At 36.4% G+C, this 23561-nt stretch overlaps 1 protein-coding gene across 7 annotated transcripts in view; it reads left to right on the forward strand.

Moving 5' to 3' along the window:
- The window catches only part of Dlg2 (discs large MAGUK scaffold protein 2), a 1859766-nt gene that overhangs the window by 314260 nt on the left and 1521945 nt on the right, over positions 1–23561 (forward strand). For 6 of the 7 annotated variants that reach the window (XR_013043174.1, XM_076547134.1, XM_076547135.1 and 3 more), the window contains one exon: positions 19330–19425. Coding sequence is in view for 4 of the 7 variants with exons in the window: in XM_076547134.1 (XP_076403249.1) it covers positions 19330–19425 (96 nt within the window). In the remaining 3 variants the exon portion in view is untranslated. Of the gene's footprint in view, positions 1–19329; positions 19426–21690; positions 21768–23561 lie in introns of all 7 variants that reach the window. The other variant, XM_076547147.1, reaches the window with a different exon arrangement.

Here is a 23561-nt window from a genome sequence, read left to right on the forward strand (position 1 = left end):
GACATTAATATTAAAGCAATATAACAATACTTATATAGTAATATGCATCCACAAAACCAAATTCTATAAAATTTGCTCTAAAAATATTTAATGTATACCTCATGTGTTGTTATAGCAGAATTTCCACTGCCATTTCCAGGGGGAACCATTTACCTGAATTGTTTGTCCAGGTCTAGGTTTTGGTGCAGTCAGTTTAAGATTCTGTTTCACTCCTTTTTATGTCTCAGGGCTTTGACCTGAATTCCATAGAGTAGCAGCCTGACATGCTGGATTCTAGAGTAGGTAGTTCTATGTGTTCATAGCATCCATACATTCTGTGGAGACAAGGTGGCCACGAGCTTTGCTCATTGTAATTGATTCCTCTTGTCCCCCACACAAATGGCTTCTTCCCATGATGCTCTGCTCCCCAGATCTGAACTGACTGCTTTGGCTTCTCCATCCTCATTAGGTTTATCTACAGAGACTCCTTTCTATCCAGTCATTGTCCTGTCTCTCAGAGTTATGATGTTTTACATGATACCAGTGTTCACGAACTGCTCCACACTTGCTCTGCTTCAGCTTCAGAGCTTAAGAGTGCAAGTGCAGGTTTTTTTTTCTGGCTGTATATCTTCAGGTTTAGGCTCTGCTCTGTTTGCTACTGCAGGGGTAGACTACTTTAGGTAGTCCCCTAAAAGGTACATACTTTCTAGCTTGCTGATGGGTGTATCTTCATCATTGTATCTTCCATACCTATACAGAGCCCGGGAAATAAAAGGAAGACCATAAAAATTGAACTAAGTTAATGGATAAAATAAGCAGTTAATATGTGGAAATTCCCTCTGCTTTATGCTGCTTCCCTTCCCTTCTCCCTGACTCTAAATTGTTTTCCTCTCATTCCTTCTTCACTTTGTGTCTTGGTCAAGATGGTAGATATGATTATAGCCCTTATACAGGAAGCAGCCAACTCATGTCATAGTTCTCCTTTGGTCTTTCCTCTGAGTTTGAACTTTTTTTTTATCTTGGGGACAAAACACTGTTTGTATGAACTCTCTAGTTTGTATTGAATTCTATTTCCTGAGACCTTTGGGATTTTTAGCACTTGGTATTCAAATTGTAACATTTAAACAAATTAAAAATGAACAAAGCATTCTTACTCCAAAAGCCTTTTCTTGCAATTGAAAATAATTTTTAAAAAATGACAATACTTAATCCTACCAAAGGATTTAAGACTTCTTTTTCAAAATCAATAAATGTGGCTATGTTCTACCAGATGGCCTGGATCAAGATAGCCACCACTGGTGTTTGAATAGTAGAGAAAGAGAAATGGGTAGAAAGAAGTGATCAGGCGGAAGATATAGCTAGAGCCCTTGCCCTAGATTCAATTCCTGTACCACAAAACAAGCAAAATCAAAGAGCAAATTAGGAGGGCGTCCATACATTCTTGAGGTGCACAAGCATTCATGCAGTTTAGTTGATAACACCTTTTCTTTGTATGATGAAAACTTGCTATATGGTACAGAGATTTACTTAGAGGCCCAGGAGAACTTTGCATATTACTTATTAACCTGGAATATAGCAGAAAAACTGTAGAGATAAAAATCCAGGTTCTCCTTCAATTTATATACCAAAAGCTGTTTTTAGGCATTATATCTATTATTTAAAGAAACATGGCTAAGAAGTAGGTTTTCTCATTCCAAGTTTAGAGAACTCCCCTCTCTATCTGAACTGGCTGCCATTCTCATCATACCATGCTTAATGTCTCAGCCTGATGCTCAAGGGATGCTGTAAAAAAGGATGTGACATTATTCAAGTTGCATTATTTCCAACATGGATATCATTCATTACATTTTCATGACATATTTTCTCTTATTTTTATTAGTTCTTTGAAGATTTTGTGTACTGTGCCCCAAGCACATTAACACTCCCCCCAACTCCTTTTGGTTTCATCTTGTCTTCCCTTCCTCCCAAATTTGTTTTCTCTCCATCCCTCCCCCATCTTCTCCCCACCAAATCCAAAATGTGATATCCTATATTGTTAAGTGTATGGCCTTCTACTGGTCCATGGTCAAAATGAATTCAAGAACACATCAGAAATTTAAACACCATGATCAAGTCAGCTCCATCCCAGAGATTCAGCGACATCTTGAAATTCATAAATTGACAAGTGTAATCTACAACATACATAGACTCAAAGAAAGAAACCATGTGATCATCTCATTAGAAGCAGAAAAAGCCTTTTTAAAAATGTAATATTCATTCATGATGAAAGTCCTGGAGAATCTAGAAATACAGGGAACATATATCAACATGTTAAAGGTAATATACAACACCCACAGCCAAAAGAATTTTAAGTAGAGAGAAACTCAAGCATTTCCACTAAAATCAGCAGCAAGATAAGGATGTCCACAATCTCCATTCCTGTTCAATATAGTACTTGAAGTCTTAGCTAAAGCAATGAGAGCAGTGAAGGAGATCGAAGAGGTACTAATAGGAAGGAAGAAGTCAAAGCATCTTTGTTTGCAGACAGTATGATTCTTAGCATTGAAGACCACAAAGCCATCTGAAAACTCCTGCAGCTGCTAAACATATTCAGCAAAGCAGTAGGATCCAAAATTAACAAATAGCAGAATTTATTTATTTATTTTGTGTGCATGTATGGGGTTGTGCACAACACAAAGAGCCAATGTGAAAGTCAGAGGACAAATTCTGGAATTAGATTCTCTCTTTCCATTACTTAAGTTCTGGGAATGGAACTCAGGTCATTAGGCCTAGAGGCAGGTACATTTACCCACTGAGCAATCTTGCCAGATCTCATTATATATATGTATGTATGTATATATATATTAAGATACACATGTCATATGTATATGTATATATACCATATGTATATGACATGTGTATCTTAATATTCATTGTCTCAGTTTAAAATAGAGCTGTATATCCAATATATGAAATGGATGCCTTCATTTAAAAAATAGCACAAAAGAAATGGAACTTACTTTTCTAAGATCACAAAGCGAACACTTATATGTATACCATAAAATAAATCTTAAAAAAACTAAAAGTAAATTCTTGTCAAACTAGTAATTGGACCAAATGATTTCTATTTCATGTATAAAACTCAAAAACCATGCAAACTGGTTAATTATCATCAGTTCCCATATTAAAAACACGTCAGAAATACTGACTATGTAAAAGATATTAAAATGGGGCAGATGCAAAGTCTACTCCTGTCCAAGAAGTGCTTGGATGACTCCAATGTCTTGGATTTTCCTAGACTTGTTGGATGACTGGGATAACATTAGGATAGCATTTCTAAGGGTGTTTTTTGTTCTTGTCTGCCCATTAAGTCTGGAGAGAGTCACAGTTAACAAACTGCTTTCCTATAACTATTTCTCCTGTTTTCTGTGTTCCAACCCTAGAGGAGTCAAAAATCAGGGTAGAGAGGCTTAATTTATTATACTGGATTTTTTTTTTTCATTTTTATTTACTCAGCTAAGATTAGTGTTGGCACTTAAAGTGACTGTCTAAGAGTGAGCATAAAGGCAATGAGGTTGAATTTCTATCATTGGCAGGGAAATAACTTTCTCTAATGTGTAAGGTTAAAGAAAAGCAGGAGACACAATAAATATGCTCTATGATTTTTATCTCATGACTCCTGCTTATCTCATCAACTAACTTACAGGGTGAAGCTATTTAACCAAAGTTACATAGATAGCAAGTATCTGACTATATGTTGTGTGGGCTTTAACTGCCTCATGAATAAGGTTGGTTCGATCATAATGGTAGAGGATGCACCAAAGAGAAATTAAGGAAAACAAGGAATCAGAGCTGATAGGAATGATGGAAAAGCAAAGAAAAATACATAAAAAAATAAAAAAAACGTTAGGATTTAAGTTAAGAGAGAACATGCCTTTCTGAGTGTAGGTCACCTTCCTTGATATAATACTATTTAGACATAACTGTTTTCATGCATATATCATGGTGGCCTTTTTTAGCTGAATAAAATTTTATTGCTTTGTATATTCACATTTTTGTCATCCATTCATTTGTTTTGGGACAGTTACACTGGTTCCATTTCTTTGCTTTTGTGAATAACACAGTAATAAACATGAATGTACCAGCACCTCAAGGAAGAATATAGAGTTCTTTGTGCAAATGGCCAGCAGTTGTATAACTGAGTCATATAGCAGTTTACTTTTCATTTTAAAGAAGCCTTCATATTGATTTCCACAATGTCTATACCAGTTTACATTCTCATCAGCAGTGGATAAGGCTTTCTCTTTGCCCACATCCTCACTAGCATTTCTCATCATTTATTTTCTCAATCATAGCCATTCTAATTGGGGTGAAATAGAATCTCAAAGTTTTAATTTGTACTTCCCTGATGTAAGGTTGTTTAACACTTAAAACAAATACTCATTGGCAATTGCTGTTTCATTTTTTGAGAACTGTCTATTAATTTTATTAACCCATTTATTGATTGATTACTTTGGTGTGGGTTATTTTTGGTGTTTATTTTTTATAGTGCTTTATATATTTTTGTTATTAGTCCTCCATCTGAGGTTTAGCTGGTGAATATTTTTTTTTGTCTATATAGACGGTTGTGCAAATATATTACTTTGCTGTAGTTATACATATTCATGGGGTATAACTACCTTGGCACATTAAATTAAATCAAAGTAATTAGTATATCTATAACCTTATTTATGACTTTTTGTATTAGTGATATTCAAAATCTTCTCTGCTGGCTATTTTGAATATACAATTAATTTTTAAAAGAGAAAATCACCTTACTGTGATGTAGAACACTAGAACTTAAAACTCTGCTAGATAACTCTGTTATTTTTGCCCTCCATCTTGCACTTATAGCCTTTGGAAACTACTGGTCTATTCCTTACTTATATGAAATCAATGTTTTGAGCTTCTTCATATGAACAAGAACATGTACTATTTGTCTCTCTGTACCTGCTTTGTATCTCTTTGTATAGTGTCTTTCAGGCTTAACCTGAGGCTGCAAATTACTAGATGCTATTATATTTTTTTATGGTAAAAACTATTGCATGTGCATATATGCTATATTTTATGTATCCATGCATTATTCTGTTAGATACTTATTTTGGCTTAATCCATATCTTGACTATTTTGAATAGTGTTATAATAAACATAAATATCTAAACATTATACATATATATGCATATACATGTAAACATACAAATATACCCCAGACATACATATTTATCATTGGCATACAGATTTCCTTTCCTTCAGATACATATTCAGGGGCAATGTTGAGTCATATGGTCAAGTATACTCTTCCTTCTCCTCTTTCTCTCCCTCTCTCTTTTGTCTTCCCTCCTCCTCTTCCTCCCCTATCTCCTCCCCTCTTCTTCCTCCCATTCCTCTTCCTCTTTCTCTTCATCCTCCCCCCTACTTTCTCCTCCCTTTATAGTGTTGGGGATCAAACCCAGGAGCTCAAGCACACTAAGGACTATTTATAGTTCTTATAGATGAACTCCTACAGTGTTTTCCATAATGGCTAAAGTAATTATGTTCACACTATATGTCGGACTTCTTTCTCTGTAATCTTGCCAAAATTTGTTATTTTAATTTTAATAGTCATTCTAACTATGGTATCTTGTGATATTGATGTGCATTTCCCCCCTATGGTGACAGATACTGAGTATTTAGAAAGACTCCTTGGATGTTTGTGTGCATGCTTTTGAGATATATTGATTAGGTCATTTGAATATTTTCTATATTTTCTTGTTAAGTTGTCTGAATTCTTTATTTTAATCTGGTTATCAATCCAAATTGTTTTTCCATTCTTCAGGTTTTCTTTCCACTCCTTTCTCATGTAAAAACATTTTAGTCTTATGTAGATCTACTTTGTATGTTTTTGTGTTTATGGCATGTATGATCAATGTCTGATCTAAAATATTTTTTTAGGACAATACCCATGTCCTCAAGGATTTGCTCTGTTTTCTTCTAATAATTTCATAGTTTGGAGCCTTACTTATAAGTCTCCAATACATTTTGGGCTTTTGTTAATGGTAAGTGATAGGAATCTAGTTTCATTCTTTTGCATATGGGTTCAAGTTTCTGTTATCATTGATTTACAAAGCCCCCTAGCCCCAGTCATGTATTCTTGGTTCCCCCATTGAAAATCACTGGCTGCAAATCTGTGATCCATTCCTGGGATGCACATCCTACTCTATTGAGTTGTGTGTCTGTTTTCATACCAGTACTATACTGTGATGGCCACTTTATCTCTTTAGTACATTTTAATGTCGTGTGTTATAACATCATCTGCTTTGTTCTCTTTGCTCATGGTTGCTTTTATTCTTCTATATGAGTTTTAGGATGAATTTCCCTGCTGTGAAGGATATAGTTGGCATTTTGACTGTACTTAATTTGTATATCAATTGGAGTAGTGTGGACTTTTTCACAATATTAATTCTTTTAATCAATAAACATAAGATATCTTTCTATTTTATTGTCTTTATCAATTTGTTCATCAGTATTTTATAGCTTTATCTGTAAAGAGGCTTTAACTCTACTTAAATTTATTAATAAATTATTCTTATCATTATGATAAGTATTGCTCTTTTAAGTTCTTAGACAGCTACTTTCTTATGGGCTGGTCTGTGTTAACTTCATATCCTACATTTTTTTGCTAATTTCATTCCACATTGTGTTAGCTTTTTCTTTGGTGGACCTTTTTGTTTCTGTATACCAAATCATAACATTTCTATTTTTTTTTCTGGCTAGATCTTTCCTATTTATACTGAACAAGAGATGGTAAAATGCCATCTTTGCTTGCATTATATATATTTTCTGCCACCATTATTTCCCATCTGATTTTGTTGTTATACATTTCTCATTTTATTTTTAGTCAAGAATAACATTATTTTGTTTAATTTTATAAATTGTGAGTTTTATTACAGGTCTTTTTTATGTAATAGAGCATTTGAATTAATGTTGAATGGTAATAGTACAGTTGATTTCATAGGTTTTTCTTTTTAGACTACAACAGGTACTTAATGTTTAGTTTATTTGTTATACAAATGACTTTTGGAAAAGTGTTATTTCTACTAACAATATTCAATGTAATATAAAGAGTTTAAGATAGCCTATTTTAATATGCAGATACTATAAATGAGAACTACTTTGAGAACTAATTTATGGTGGTAAATACGTCTTGACTGAACCCTGCATAATTTAAAAACATATATTCTGGGGTTGGGCATTGTAGCTCATTCATAGACTGCTTGTGCCTAGCATGCATTTCCTTTCCAGCACTTCAAATATAAAAGTGCATATATTTAATCTAATGTCAATACTTACTGATTAAAGTGATCTAAAGGAGCTTTAGAAATGAAGTAAAGGGGTTGGTGAGATGGCTCAGCTGTTAAGTGTTTGTGGCTCTTCTAGAGGACAGCAGCCTGCTTCCCAGCACTTGTCTGTAACTCTAGTTCCGGGGGAACTACTGCCCTCTTTTGGCCTCTGTACAAACATACCCCCCATGCCTCACACATGTATATGTAAATAAAAAAGAAATATATAATGTATTATAATTTATATTGCAAGCCTGGAAAAATAATGGTAGAAAATGGAAAGATAAAACTTCAAGTAACATAAATTCAATTATGGACTTGTGTGTCTGATTCACAATTGGTCAGAATGTGGTAACTTTCTGGAACTGTTAAGGCACGAATGTAGCACTATGAATGCTCCTTGTAGAAGCAGACACTTTGAACTCCTCCATATGCAGCCTTTCAAGGGTTCTATAATGGTAAGTTTGTACTTTTTACCAATGCAAATCTCTATTTCAACAATCCATTTCTGTTATTTTTCACCATCACTCTCTGAGTATGTACTCCATCCCACATGGCTTAAGTATGCTTGGTTCACTATGTTAGTTAGTGGTTACAGGCCTGAGTTCTCACACACATATGAGATACAAAATATCTCAATACCTTTAATCTCAATGACATGTAGGCATATTAATTAGCAACATTTTAAACTAAATGTATTATTAAGCTAATTTTACCTGTTCCTTTTTACCTTTAGTGCAATAACTAAGCCCCTGAAATTCAATTTATGATGGGCAATTATGGTACATAAGTTTCTGTTTGTCATTGCAAAGAACAAGAGATATTGGATGCGTGTCTGATGATTTGCAAAGTAGACATACAGAAGTTCCCAAAAATGTTCACTGTCTAGTGAGGAGACAAATCACAGAAGGCTTTTCAGCAGTTAACTAAATATAAAAGGTCATGGACCTGGATATTTTACTGACAGAGGTTCAAATCTTTTTTCTGAAACTTGTTTTGTGGGTGTTCTAAATCATGAGGCTTAAACACATGAAATTGTTTTTCCTCCACAAAATAAGGGAGTGGTGACACTGCTGTTTACCTTACAGGGATTTGTGTGAAGATGAAATGAACTAATATATGAAGAGTACCTAGCAGAGGTACACCACACACACACACACACACACACACACACACACACACACACACACACACACACACACCTTTAATAAGCAATAGCTGCTATCATGGTGTTAATTATATTGCCTTTGATAAAGGTGCTGGCCCTGATCTCTAAGTCCATGAAGGTGATACAAAGACAAAGGTGAGGGCAATCTGCTTAAATGAGGAAAGCTGGACACTATCTCTATGATGCATCTTAAAGGACAAGTACCAACTAGACAAATAGAATGTCGTGGAGGACAGTGTGAGTGCCAGTAGAAAACATGCTCGAAGTCAAGAAGGATTCTAATCTTTCCTGCTTTCACAGTGAAGTACTCTACATAAGTGTGGGGCAAAAGGGTATACACAATTGCAGGTGACATTAGAAAACGCAGTTGAGAACAACCCGTGCCACTAAAGGTGGGTTAAAGAAGGTATCAGAAACCTTCCTAAAGATGGAAATTTGTGGCAGAACACAGCAACTCACACTCTGCTTTAGATGAAGATCCTGATATCGGGCAAAGAGATCACAGCGAATTAGATTCATTAAGTAAAGAAGAGAAGAAAAGCACAAAAGATAGGAATTTTGTTCACAGGCGATTAAGGGAGTAAAAGAAACCAAAACATGATTGAAGATGCTATTTTGAAATTGTCTTTTGTACCGTTTTCTGCAAACCAAATTGCATCATGGTGTATCTGTTGCCAAAAAGTGAGCTGGACTGAAAATACAAATGCTCTCAATTTAAAACCAGCCATTGGAAATAAAAGAAAATGCAGACAAAATAATGAAAACACTTTAATGCTTATAGATAAGTACTATTTGGGGACGGTTTTAATAAGCAAATGTTTATTTTAGTTGCTTAGAATATTCTCTTGGATTCTACATACATAAATTTCAACCCACGTTTTCCAGTTGCCATAACAACTTGATGCATTTGTTCTCTTGTGTCGTTTTTTTATCACATCTTTTTCTTTTTTTTTTTTAAACTTTGGTTGCTATGATAACATGGTATAGTTGTTAAATTTATTCTATTCACATTTTGTTCTACAGGAAACTGGTGATTTGCTTTTATTTTTCTCCAAAGAAGCTATATTACAGAAGAGTAATAAAGAAAATAGTGGCCTAAATTAGTATTCAAATTTATATTAAAGATTTAATTATGTCCATTGATTTATGCCTGAATAATGTAACATCCGTGCGACACATAAGATGCCGAGTGATGATCTAATTTCATTCAGAAGATAGGAACTAATATTTACTCTACCAAATAAGGAAAATGGGTGGTGTGCATTGTAGATGAATCTCCAAGCATGACTTCAACCAGGAAACGGCTTAGAAATGTCAGGAAATACAACAAAAACTGTCATTACTGGTTCCCTTGCTAACTATCTTGATTCTTTAGAAAGCTGGTGCTTATTTATTACAATGAGGGAAAGTTTTGGTTAAAAATCTTCACTCTGTGCTTCCCTGTTCCTGGGAAAGGGGCTGGAGGATTCTCTTACCAGATTCCTCTTGAAGAGAAGAATTAGATAATGGGGCAATATAAAGCTATAAGTAAATTTATTTCTGTTTATTCAGTTGATTCTTACTGTTTCCTCTATTTTGACTGTTCTTGGTGGTACTTTATTATCAATAAATTGTATCACTTAAAAATAGTTTTACAAGCTTTGTTGAGGGACATGCCAAGGTATAAGGGAAAAGGCTACAAGACTGTGACTATGACACTTGTTGAGACTCTAATAGTGACTAACTGCAATCCATGGGAATTATTTATCTGCTCATTTTTGGCTGAACAGCTATGTGAAATAGGAATGGAAATAATTGACCCACAGATTTTTTTCAATAGGATATATATATATATATATATATATATATATATATATATGTGTGTGTGTGTGTGTGTGTGTGTGTGTGTGTGTGTGTGTATTCTATATACACTATTGAGATAGTTAATCTTGACTGTCGACTTGACATGGCTTAGAATTATCATGGAAATGAATTTCTGGGCTTGTCTGTGAGGCATTTTCTAGATTAGGTTTTTGAGGTGGGATGATCTGCCCTAAATACTAGATGTACCATCCCACCAGCTGAATTCCCGTCTACATATGAAGGAGAAAGTGAGCTGAGTACTAGCATTTGTCAGTCTGCTTTCTGACTAAGGATGCAATAAGACCAGCTGCCTCTAGCTCCTGCTGCCACGGCTTCCCTACCTTAAGGGACTGTACCTTCAATCTGTGGGCCAACACAAACCCTTTATCTTAAGTTGATTTTTAACCAGTATTTTCTCATAGTAACAAGAAAAGTAAGTAATACAGTTATATGTGAGTATTCAAAAGGCTAGGGCCATGCTTAGCATTTAGGTGCTGAATCCATCTTTCTTACCCCTTTCTACATTTCCTTCCATCAAAGGTCAATGAGAGAGGGCAAGGAGTGGGAGAGGTCTAGCTGAAGTAATGAGGCTATCTCTAGGACAGCCACTTCACAAGGAGTGTGTCTACTTTGGACTTAATTTGAACAGGAGCTGTCTGTCATCACTCCATCTGTCCAAAAGAATAAAGCAATAGAAAACCATTATATTGGGGTTACCTTGACTTTCTGAGAGTATTTGTGTTAGAACATTGACCTCATCACAGTCAAATTTCATAGACCAAAAAAAAAAATACTCTCAGCAGAGGCTTTGTTGTCAGAACTGGAGACAAATTTGGCTTTTTAAAGGATAATTGGGGGAAAAATCTTCTAACTTTTCTAAGCCTCAGTTTCTCCTCTACGTTTAACACAGTAATCAAAGCACATCAAACAACTACAGACAATGACCAATTTGCTTTCTGTTGATTATTACAAGACATAATAAATGCAAAATATCTCCAACAAATGTTTGTCCTTAGTATTGGACTGTTATGGCTGATAAGGGCATTGAATGGCCATCCAGAATTTTAGGAGCTTAGCTAAGTCACCTGGTAACCAAGGCAGACTTCTGGTTTAGCAGGAAAACAGAAGGATTCAGAACACAAGAGTGCTCAGAATTGAGGATTCTGGGAACACTGAATCTTGGACTGAGGACAGTGAGGCAAATGTTTGCTGTCCTCAGCCACCTGTGCGTACGAGTGTCCTGATATTTTGATAGGCTGGGTTATGACTGGCTCCAGAAATGAGTGCTGTGCTCAATATTGGAGTGACAAGTGTTTTCACTTGAGGGAGTAGGGAGCCTGGAAGCGACAGTGTTACTGTGATCCTGTTCCTTCTTGATGCCTAAAGCACTCTCCAGTAATGAGCCAGAGCACTGGGGGAGATGCATGACTCCGCGAGGCCACTAGGGTGTCATTTAGAACCTCTCTGCTGGAACAATGGAGTCATATAAATTTCAACCCACATCCTCTAGTTGCCATGGTAACTTGATGCACTTGCCTTGAAGTGTCTTTTGTGTCTTCCGACCCTTTTGCTTTCTTTTATATTTTTAATCATCGGGGTTTTTATTTTGCCAGTAATTTCCTTAATGTGGCTGTGGCTTCTTACCCTCCTATTTCCCTATTCCTCCAATTTCTGAATATGTTGCCAAGGAGCAATTTAAAGCTGAACATAATAGTTGCATATATGTGTTCACACATTCCTGCTGTGCCTGTAAGTCAGCAAGTCAGCCTCCTTCCTGCTTGCCAGCCTTCTTGCAGTCATCCCCCCCCACACACCACCAAGGCAGACAATTATCAGAAAATGGATACATTGCTAAAGCTGTTCAGTGCTTTAAAAAATAGCTTGTGTGTCTTAAACCAAAAAAAAAAATTATATAGTAAGTGGTCCTATTGTAGAGCAATTAACTGGTTTAGTATTTTTTTTTTCATTTGATATGTGGTAGTCTGAATAAAGAGTATGATTGTCATTGCATTCCTTTCGTGCACTTGGTCACTTGAAAATTTTTAGATTATGAGGACAGTATTTCAAGGTATAGAGAACAAGGTGCTTTGGGTTTGCATTCAGACACTATCATTTCTTAGTTATTCAACCATGGGCAGGTTAATCACACCAAGCCTCATACTAAAATCACTAAAGTAGGCTTTCAAAAAAACATAGGCTCACTTCAAAGATACTTTTTATGGATGAGTTGAGATAACATAGAGTACTTAGAACAAATCTGTTCAGGACGTTATAGATATTATAAACATCGATTCCTTCACCAGGAAACCAACAGCAAGCATCAATGAATAGTCTGCAATTAAATTTTTAACTTGTTAGATGCCTATATATCTTCTTCAGCATTATACCCATCTCCACATCAAAGAGTTGAGGCAAACAAGCAAATACAGATTCCTATGCTATCACCTTATTTGAATGCTAAAAATGTGAAACGTGGACATGGAAGAGCAGAGGCATTTTCTGGAAGTTGCCCCAGAAACATGACCACTTGTAACATTCAAGTTAGGCTCCAAACTTCTGGGAGTAAACGGAGTTCAACATTTCAAACTAATAGGATATTTAGAAACTGTTCTTATCTATGGTAAGACAGCACTGACCGCCTCACCATAAGATCCTCCTTTTGTGGAAGAAGTGAGTGTATTGTTATATAAAAATGTTTAAGCAGGAACATTAGCAATGCTAGAAAACATTGAATGCAGGCATAGGGTTCTTGCTAATGTGTGTGTGCTGTAACTGCTATGCATTTGTATTCGGTGCTGACAGTGAAGAGAATAACAAGACAGAAACAAAATTAAATTTTAAAAGAACTACAGTTATGTAACAGGGCAACTACTCTGTCGAAGTATCAAGTCCTTCAGAGAGGAAGTCACAGAAAATTAAGCAAAATGGAAGGAGATTACACAGAAAATTCTTGAAGAATAATCTCTATGTTACAGTAATTTAAAAATATAATTTCAAGTAACAAGAAAAACAAGCATGAAAGAAGAGATACATTTTTTTTCATTACTGTGGTTAAAAGGGGCAGTTCTAGATAAAAGTTCTTGGATTACATTCAATAATTTTATATCATCGAATAACTCTCACATCATATTTCATGGATTCATTATCAAATAATGTTTCCTTGAATAATTGAAAAATTATCTGTTTGATTACACTTCAGAAAAAGGATGGTTTTTTAGAATGGAATTAAACCAAATTAGAATTGCTCTTGCCTTTTTGGGGTAAGGAATTCTACCTCAATAAGCTTTTGTTTCTTTATCTGAAGCAGAGAAACTGAATTCTGCTCTAGGTTCTGCAGTGAAACTCTAGGAACCATGGACAAGACTTCTTGCTGTGGATTTGTCTTTGGTGTAACATGATGGAGCGGTCTGCAGGTGGCAATCTCCAGGGCGTGGCTCTGCCGAAGTTCCTGTCTCTGTGTTCTATTTTGTGCTGATGAGATCCCCGTGTTTCTACAGCTAGGATAGTTATTTCCAGACTTTTTTCAAAGCTACAATTTAGATTGGATTAAAAAAAAATCAGATCCCGAAAGTAACACAAGAGGGCAGCTTGTAAGGATTTGGGCTTTTTGCTGCACTTTTAGAAAGTAGGCAGTTACTCAGTCCTCAGGAGCTGAGTCTGACAGAAAGCTAGGAAAGTATATTCATTCTGTATCCCACTTTGTTGCAGCCAGGAGTTTGTGATTCTGGTTATCTTCTGTAACATCAGTATTCATATGCTTTGTAATAGGCCCTGTGCAAGAGCTACTCAAAATTCACACCTTATGCCTTAGAGTGGTTGGTCTATGCAAACACACAAACTGGACTTGCGCGCGCGCACACACACACACACACACACACACACACACACACACACACACACACACACACACACACGTTTTTAACTGGTGAGATGGCTCAGTAGTTAAGAGCATGTGCTGCTCTTGCTGAGGACCCAAGTTCTGTTCTCAGTGCCAATTTAGGCAGCTCACAACCATTTATGACTCTTGCTCCAGGGAATCTGCTGCCCTCTTTTGTCCTCTGTGGGTACTGCACTCACTCGTATACCCACTCCCCCTCAACCCATACACATAATTAAAAATAAAAATAAAATCTTCAAAAAATTATCCTTTAATTTTTTTATTAATTTATTTATATGATGAATCAGCTTAAAGTTGGCAAATAGATATTTTATAATACAAAGGATGTCTGTATTAATAGTGTATAATCAAAAAAATTGAGGAAATAACTCTGTAAGAGGAACAGCCTGAGATGCTGGGTTGAAAGTACTAGAGAGATGTTTCTGAGCAAAGGGTCTCACAGAAGTAGCTAATGGTATGACATAAGAGAAAGTGGAAGGGAATGAAGATGGTGGAAGTTAGAGTGAATGCAAATGGTGAGGACGGGAAGGTCTTTGATGAGTTTCCTTAGTTCAGTATTCAGTAAAGAAAGGCTAGTGTTGAGGTTAAGGCAGAATTCACAGACTGGCTGCCCTATGTCAGCTGTAGCCCAGTATTGTATTATTTCGGGCGTTTTCCATGTTAGTTCACATGCTGTTTTAAAATGTACTCATTGTCAAAAACAAAATTTCAACAGAATTTATGTAATAATCCAGTTGGCTTTCGTTGGGTATGCACGTAGCAGTCTGCATTCTACTTGTCAAGTATGGAAGTGCTTTGGTAGGTGAATAGAGGGTCTGGGCTTACAGACAGAAAAACAAAAAACAAAAAAACAAAAAACAAAACAAACAAACAAACAAACCAAAAAAAAACCCCAAAAAACCCAAAACAAAACTGAAGGAAGCAGGTCCCCGATCAAACATCAGGCCAGTGAACTGAGAGTTATTTTCTGTACATGGTTTAAGCAGGGAACATTTTATCATGGAACCCGGGGTGGAATAAACCACCTTACCCTGCTGGTGAGTCTCCTGTCTTTTTGGAAGATTGGCCCACGTTACAGTTCTGCATCATTTTACTTCATGTAGAATGAGGGTGTTCTGTCAGGTCTAACGCAGCAGCTCAGCCAGAAATGATGACCACTTGAAACCTTTTACTTCCTACTGTGAGTACTTGAAAAATCAAGAATTTCACATAACAGTAAGAACATCCAAATTTGCTCAGCAGCTCCAGACATCTGAACATGGGACTTGAGTTTCTTCTCCATAGTAAATGCATAGATGTGAGTAGCCTACACCTGTTGGGTAGAATGCTTACATCTCTTTTGCTAACGAAGTACTCCTTATACCAAAACATGTCTAAACCTGGCTCACTTGCAATAGCTTAACATTTCAGCATGTATATAAGCTTTGAAATTAGCATGTGTCATAATTACCTCAAATGCTCTACCTCACAATATCTAAGCTTTGTATGTGGAGATGCTCATATCCAGTAGAGCTATGAGGCCCACTTCTTTGAGAAATCCTTTAGTATATTTAGATGAATATGTATTATTCTTGTTCCTTTTAGAAGTGGGAAAACTTTAGTTTCAATCTTTCAGGTTTGTGTGTTTATGTATATGTGTGGGCATATGTTTGACAATTTGTGGGAGTTGAGTCAGTTCTCTCTACCATGTGGGTTCTCAAAGATGGTACTCCGGTATTAGACAGCACATACTTGAGTCAGAGGGCATAAAGAAATCAATCTGCTACTGATCTAGAGTCTTCATCCCTACTGGCTAGCTTTCATAGTTCTGGAAAGTGGCATGCATGCTACACGGGGAGAAAAATAATCATCAATCTTACCCATCATACCTACAAGTTACAATAATGACCAGTCTGACAAGATATGGCCACTGGTTCAATAGTGTCAGGAATATTATGGATTAGGGGCTACTCTACAAGTTGGAACTCATGTCTGGCACTGTTGCTGATGTCAAGAACATATGGGTAGATAGGTTTAGGCTCTAGCAGAAAACCTACTGCTGTTATTCTGCTAAATGAACATAATATTGAACCAATTCCTAATAACTTATTGTACTTAGATGGTTACTAATATGAAGATCCACAACTGGTGAATATACAGAGAACAAGAGATTTTAGAGTGCTCATACCTAAATGAGACATCTATCTCACAACTCACTAACCAAGGCTCAGAGATCATCACAGAAGAGGGGATGTAAAAAGTGTAAGAACCAGAAGTGGTAGTTGACTACAGTGAAATGATGTATTATGGACACAGCAGAGCAATTGCATGAATTAACTCACAGTGATTGTGTCAGCATGCACATGACTATGCAAAATGAAGTCAACCAAAATCCTAGCATGGTGAAGGGAGGTGGTCGTAAAGCCCCACTACCAGCTGAGGCACTAGTGGCAACTGAAGGCTTCTGGGAGAAGGAGTCAGTTTTCTTTAAGCATGATGTCTCTGAAAAGCTATTCGTGATCCAGTAGATGTCCCTCATGGTCATATTGACAACATGAATTGGACTCTGTGGTTTAAAGAAAAAAAATACATGAAATTGGGCAGGAATAGTAAGTAGGTAAAGGGATGAGGGAGGAGTTGGAAGGAGGAGCAGAACTGATCAAAACACATTATATCCATGTATAAATTCTCAAAGAATAAAACAAAAAAAATTTATCATGTGCATGTGCGTGCATGTGTGCATGTGTGCGTGTGTGCATGTGTGCATGTATGCGTGCACACGTGTGTGTGTGTGTGTGTGTGTGTGTGTGCATGTATATGTGCGTGACATTGTAATGTGAAAGTCAGAGGAAACTTGTAGAAGCCAGTTCTCTCCTTCTACCACATGGAACCCAAGGATGGAACTCAGGTTGTCAGGCTTGGCAGTGAGCCTGTTTACCATCTGAGCCATCTGGTCTACCCTTTAGTCTTGGTCTTAATCTTTGTCATTCTTAAACCTGAAGTCAGTAAAACATTAGAGAGAGGGGTGATGAAATAAGGAGGACAAGATAGCTCTGCAACTATCAGCAGGACACATTTGCCTTCACCGTTGTATGTAGATGCCATGATAGTGTTTTTAGATCAAAAAGGGTGTCTCTAGTGTTTGTGACCCACTCGAAGTCCCCTACAATTATTAGTGCCATTAAACTGGTAATTTGCCGAGTAGTAGGTAAAGGCTACTACAACTCTTTAGGGCATGGACTATAAAACAAGTTGGGACTTCCAACCTGACTATATAACTCATATGAATGTGCCCATTAAGTGACGAGACTTATTGGAATCAAGATACTGATTGATTTTAAAATGTATGTATGGATGTATGAAATTCCATAAAGAAATGTATCAATTTGCATGCTAAAGTTAAAAAAGAATTATAGGAGAGCATCTACTGAAGTAATCCATCATATGAAGTCCTGGCAATGCAAACTGCAGGGAAACCAGATAAGCAGTTGTATGGAATTAAAGCCCTGGAAAAGAACTACAGAGAATGGCCTTTTGTCACAAAGTGTTTTGGATACTTACTGTGGCAGAAGTTTCATAGAATATATAGTTATCTTTAAAATATTCTTGTGTTAATTCATTGAGAATTTCATGCAGTGTATTTTGAACATATTCACTCCCTCAGTGCCCCTCTCCATTCACCACCATCTCCACTCCCCATCTTTTCCTACTTAACTTTGATATTACTTCTTTTTCTTTTTTTCTCCCAATCAAGTCCAGTTTGTGTTTCCCAACTTGTTTTGTGATTGGTGCCTCATTTTTCTGTGTTCAGCTTACCAGGGGTCACATCATTAATGAAAACTGACTCTCTCCCAGCAACTACCAATAACAATAGCTCCTCAGCTAATGCTAGGATCATGTGTCTCTCTTTTACTCTCTGTACTGGGACTTTGTCTGACTGGAGCCTGTGCAGTTTTTGTGCATACTGTCACAATGGCTGTGAGTTTATGTGTTTATTGGATATATGATGACTGAGTTGTGCCTCCAACATTGACCCTGGTGTTATCACCACACACACATGTAGAAACACATCTGGCATCATAGACTGAGCCTAGGCTGACAAAGGAACTCTATGACTTAGACACAAAGGTGTAGATGAAATTCTAAACAGTCTTAGTAAATAAGAAACACAGAGCCAAATATAGAGGTAATAGCCAAAGAGATCAGAGAGCCACAACTGCCTTATCTTATCACCTCACTTCCATTGCTTTTCCAGAGGGAATTTCTTCCTGTCTGACTTGTGTTTTTATTGCCTTTCTGTTCTGCTTTCTCATTTGCTCTAAGCCCAGCCACATGAGTTCCTCATCACTGCCTGTCTAAACAGATCTCCAGGTCTCTATGGTTAGTACTGGGATTAAAGGCATGTGTCCCCATGCTTGGCTGTGTCCTTTGCCACACAGAGACTCTGCCTGCCATGTGATCAGATTAAGGGCGTGTGCTACCACCGCCGGACTTCTGCTTAATGGCTATTTAATCTCTGATCTCCAGACAACTTTATTTATTAACATACAAATAAAATATCACATTTCACCACAAATAAAATATCACCACACAAAGGAAATCCTAAGTATCTTCATTTCGTTGAGCCTAATATTTCTTTGTTAATAGAATTTTTGCTTTTTTTAGACTTTCATACTTGAGTACAATATTTACATCATTTCCACTCATACCTCTTCTTCCTCTAACTCTTCTGAGGTCCTTCCTCAGATTCATGACCCCTTCCTCATAGAGTGAGGATTCTTGAAAATAGATGTAAGATGAAATAAACTCTTCTATCTACTTATTAACCACGCTCAGCTTTTACCAGGTCATCAGTTTACTTGGGACCAGTCCAATTTCAATATTCCCTGGTGGCAATGCTTTGGAATTTAAAAACTTGAATGTGTCCTATTTTGTATCTTCTCCTCAGGAGCAATATAAAAATGGGTTACATAGTACATCCATATTCTAAAATTGACATACGTAGCAGCTAATAACATTTATTCAGGTCTTAGGTATTTTAAGGTATGTGTTAAAAACTTGAAAAACATTTAATTTGCATTGCAGAAAATAAGTGTTGATTTTTAAACTTTTCATTTTATTTTTAGCTTACAGGTTGCAGTGGACCAAAGGAAAATATTTCATACATTGAGCAAAATAAAGAAAACCAGTGTTTTGAGGATGAAACTGAAGAAAAAACATGTGTGAGTGTTGTTCTTTGTTACTATACTTAGCACATTCCATGTGTCCTGTTTTCCAGAGATGTCATTTTCCAGCAGGGTTCCAATAGAAGAAAATGTATAACATAATTTCAAGCTTTTGTTTGGTATGCATCTTGACTGAGCTGACACTGAATGTGTGTCATTTTGAGTAGTTATGAGTTTCATTCTGGGGATCTGTGTTTTGGTGCTGTGGATTTAAGTTTCTGGTGATGATACAAACATTTGCATCATTGAAAAAATCGTTTCACATGTAGAGTGTCATTTAAATGATTTAAAACATTTATAATATACTAAATACGCATCCAAGAAAGGAAGCCAGTGGTGGTGGTTCTGCTCTTCTTTGAAGATGAAATGGAGGAATGTGACCGTCCCCAATGGACTCACGCATCTTTAGGCAATAAACTTTGGTCTCTAAGACACTTTCTAACAGTCTGTGTCATGCATGGTCTTCTGGGGCTTACTATCTTTCCTCCCTCCTCTGTGATGTGCCTTGCATCTTAGGTATTGCATATGTACTAATTGGGGCTGGTAATCCCAAGGTCCCTTATCCTCTGCGTTTTGACCCATTGTGGGTCTTGTAATAGCTCCCTCCTATCTGTTGCTAAGGGAAATGTATGCCATGAGGACTGAGAGTTGCACTTGCCTGTATGTATAAGATTAAGTATTTAAGATAGAGTTGGAGACTATATTTGTTTAGGAAACTTGAATAGTAGGTTCTCCTCTAGAAACTAAGATCTACAAATGACTATACTAATTGATATTACAGTGTATATAGGATGAATTTCACAAGGACCCACCTCCAGATGAAGAGCTATAGGCAGTCAGTGTCTACTGAGAAGGGGAAAACAGTTTTCTCTAGGGATTATACAGGGTATCCAATCCAAAATTGTCAGTCCTAAACACAAGTACATACAAGCAACACCAAATAGACTCAATAGGTTTTACACACACATATGCATACACAACACACACACACACACACACACACACACACACACACACACACACATATGTATAATAACAATTTGGGAAGAAAGAGATTTGAATTTGAGAGGGATTGGAAGCAACATGGGAGGAGTGGAAATGACGTCAATACCATATGCATATGTGAAATTCTAAAACAAAGATTTTAAAAATTACAAAGAAAGAAAACAAACTTTTGGACTTCCTGGCTGTTCCCAAAGATATTTGTATTTTTCCTTCCTGAAGATGAAATCATCAAGCTTAAGTGGGAAACAAAGTGTTCCAGTTTGCCAGGCAGATGAACTGAATACATTCTGGACACATAATTGCGAAGCTCTTGTGCTTTTATCATAGGGAAGCATCCAGCCCATCTATGCTACTTAAACTTTATCCCATCAGTTTCTTTCACTTATAGGAGAATTGTAATATTTTTAAGGAGACACTGAATATAAACATATTTACTACTGCCAAACCAACAGTAGGTTTATGATGTTGTTCAAACGAATTGCATGTTTGACATATTTCTGATGTGGCATTTTTATTAAAATTTGGATAATAAAAGTAAAGGCATCATTGTGAACTTTAGGATTCTATTGATGGAGAAACATTTTACATTTTGATGTGTTTCTTTCCTTTATTTAAATTTCACTTCTATGTTCTTTGAGTAATTTAAAATAATTGGGAACATTTTGAAAGAGTATGTTCTTTGTTTAAATAAATCTGCTAAGTAAAAGATAAAGTTTAGAGGTTTAATATTCCAGAGTTCTGGTGAGAAAATATGAGGATGTTTAATCAATTCCCGGGGAAAAGGGATACACACACACACACACACACACACACACACACACACACACACATGCGCGCGCGCACACGCACACGCACACGCACACACACACACAAAGAATGGGCATCTCTTGGTGACTAAGTAAATCAAGAGGTGGTTTAAGGTCAACAGCAGGGATAGTAGAAATGAAAATTGACAGATGGATAAGAGAGTAAGTTGAATCACAATATCTTAAATCTGAAAGTAATGGAGGAGAGCAAAATGAAATATCTTGAAAGAAGGTATGTATAACCATTGAAAATTAAGTGTAGTATCCAAAATATCTAAAGGATAGTGTGAGAGAAAAGAAAGGACAAAAAATCTGCAGTTTACTTCTAATTGGTTGATGTATCCACCTCTGAACCTGTGGATTGTGTATGCCCCAGCATAGCTACAAATGTGACATAACACAAAATCATAAACTAACTTACAACACAAATTATTTTCTTTTGGTAACTCAGTTGCATTGTTCTGAAGCCTGAATTTTATAGATGACAAAGTTGTGCTGCACTATCAAGAGGCTGGCCATCCAGACCTGGTAGGATTTACCTCCTGTCTTGTTATGAGTAGTTATGTTCCCTCAAGCAGACTAAATGATGTGTCTCTTTATTTGTAAGTTGAGAAATTACCTATTGTGTGTGTACTGCAATACTTTATCAAGTAGCCAAATGCTCTGTATATTTTATAATTTCAGAGATATAACTAAATGCTTCCTAAATTTACTTTAATATTTTTGATAACTAATTTTATTTTATTTTTTGGTGAAAAAGGTACTGATGGATACCTTACAAATACCACAATGAATGGGATAGAAAGCTTGGTCTCTTTAAACAACAGTACAGAGGTCTCCAGGTAGAGTGAAATTTGACTGTAGGTAACACATTAGTCTTGGAAGAATCATGATGGAGGAGCAAAATATAACTGAAACTAAGAATATTTGGATCATTTTCTCATATACTTACTGCCTAGATGTTTTTGGGCAAGTCACTCTGCTTTATATTTTTTTCATCTACATCTCAAGTAACAGAATTGATGAAATAAATTGTGACTCCTTTAAATATTTTATTTATATCACTGAGGCAGAATGTTGAATTATTTTAGAGAATTTTATTGTTGCTTGTATCACTTTTCTGTTGCTGTGATACAATATTATGACCAAGAACAACTTAGAGAAGAAAGAGTTGCTATGTCTTATGGTTCCAGAGGGGGAGTCCTTATTGGCTGGGAAGGTACAGCATTGTGGCAGGATCAGGAAGCTGAGAGACCACATCTTTATCCATATACAGGAAACAGAGTGAGGAGGAGGGAAAACAGGATATGTGGTAAAGCTATACATCCTTAAGATTTACCCCAAGTGAGTTCCTTCTTCCAGCAAGAGTTTCCCTCCTAAAGGGACAATAACTTCTTCCAAAACACCACCAGCTGGAGACCAAGTATTCAGATACAGTAGGCATTTCTCATTCAAACCACCATGTTTTGGTTCCTTGGCCCTCCTAGACCTATAGATATCTCCTCATGAAAACATTGCATATTTCTAACTTCAAAAGTCCCCATAATCTGTTAGTTTCAACACTACTCAAAAATCCAAAGTCTTTTTGACTCCTGTAAAATAAAAAAAAACATATAACAAACAAACAAACAAACAAAATAAACAACAAATTACATACAATGGCACAGAATATACATTTCCATTCCATAAAAAAATGACTGTGGGAAAAATGAGGAAAGATTGAACAAAATAAACAACAAATTACATACAATGGCACAGAATATACATTTCCATTCCATAAAAAATGACTGTGGGAAAAATGAGGAAAGATTGGACCAAAGCAAAACAGAAATCCAACAGGAAAAACACTAACCAAATCCCGTATCTCTATTTCCAGTATCTGGAGCTTCAATTTCAAAGGTTTAGATGGCTCCACTCTTCCAGCCTTGCTGCCTACAATATATGCACCTCTTTCTTAGGTGGGGTCATTTCCTGTATTCAGATCTTTTTGGCAGATGTCTCATGGCTATGGAATGTCTAGCATCTGTGGTAACCCAAGTTTTACCTAACTTCTCGGGGTAAGCAGCTTCATGCAGGGACCTTCTAAGGCCTACTTGAAGGAACTCTGACCTTTCTACATATTGTCTGGCCTCATCCTACACTCTGAAACTATGTAGGAATAATTCACAATCCCCTTAATCTTGTATCTTTCATACCTTCAAAGTTAGTGCCACATGAAAGACAGTGCTAAATTTGGCTGTCAACTCGGGACATTTGGCACATTGGCAGCAGTTTTTGTATGTGGAAGCAATTGCTTTCTAGGATCAGGGAACTTCTTAGGCT

The sequence above is a fragment of the Peromyscus maniculatus genome, chromosome 1 (assembly GCF_049852395.1).
Source record: "Peromyscus maniculatus bairdii isolate BWxNUB_F1_BW_parent chromosome 1, HU_Pman_BW_mat_3.1, whole genome shotgun sequence".
Taxonomy (NCBI): domain Eukaryota; kingdom Metazoa; phylum Chordata; class Mammalia; order Rodentia; family Cricetidae; genus Peromyscus; species Peromyscus maniculatus.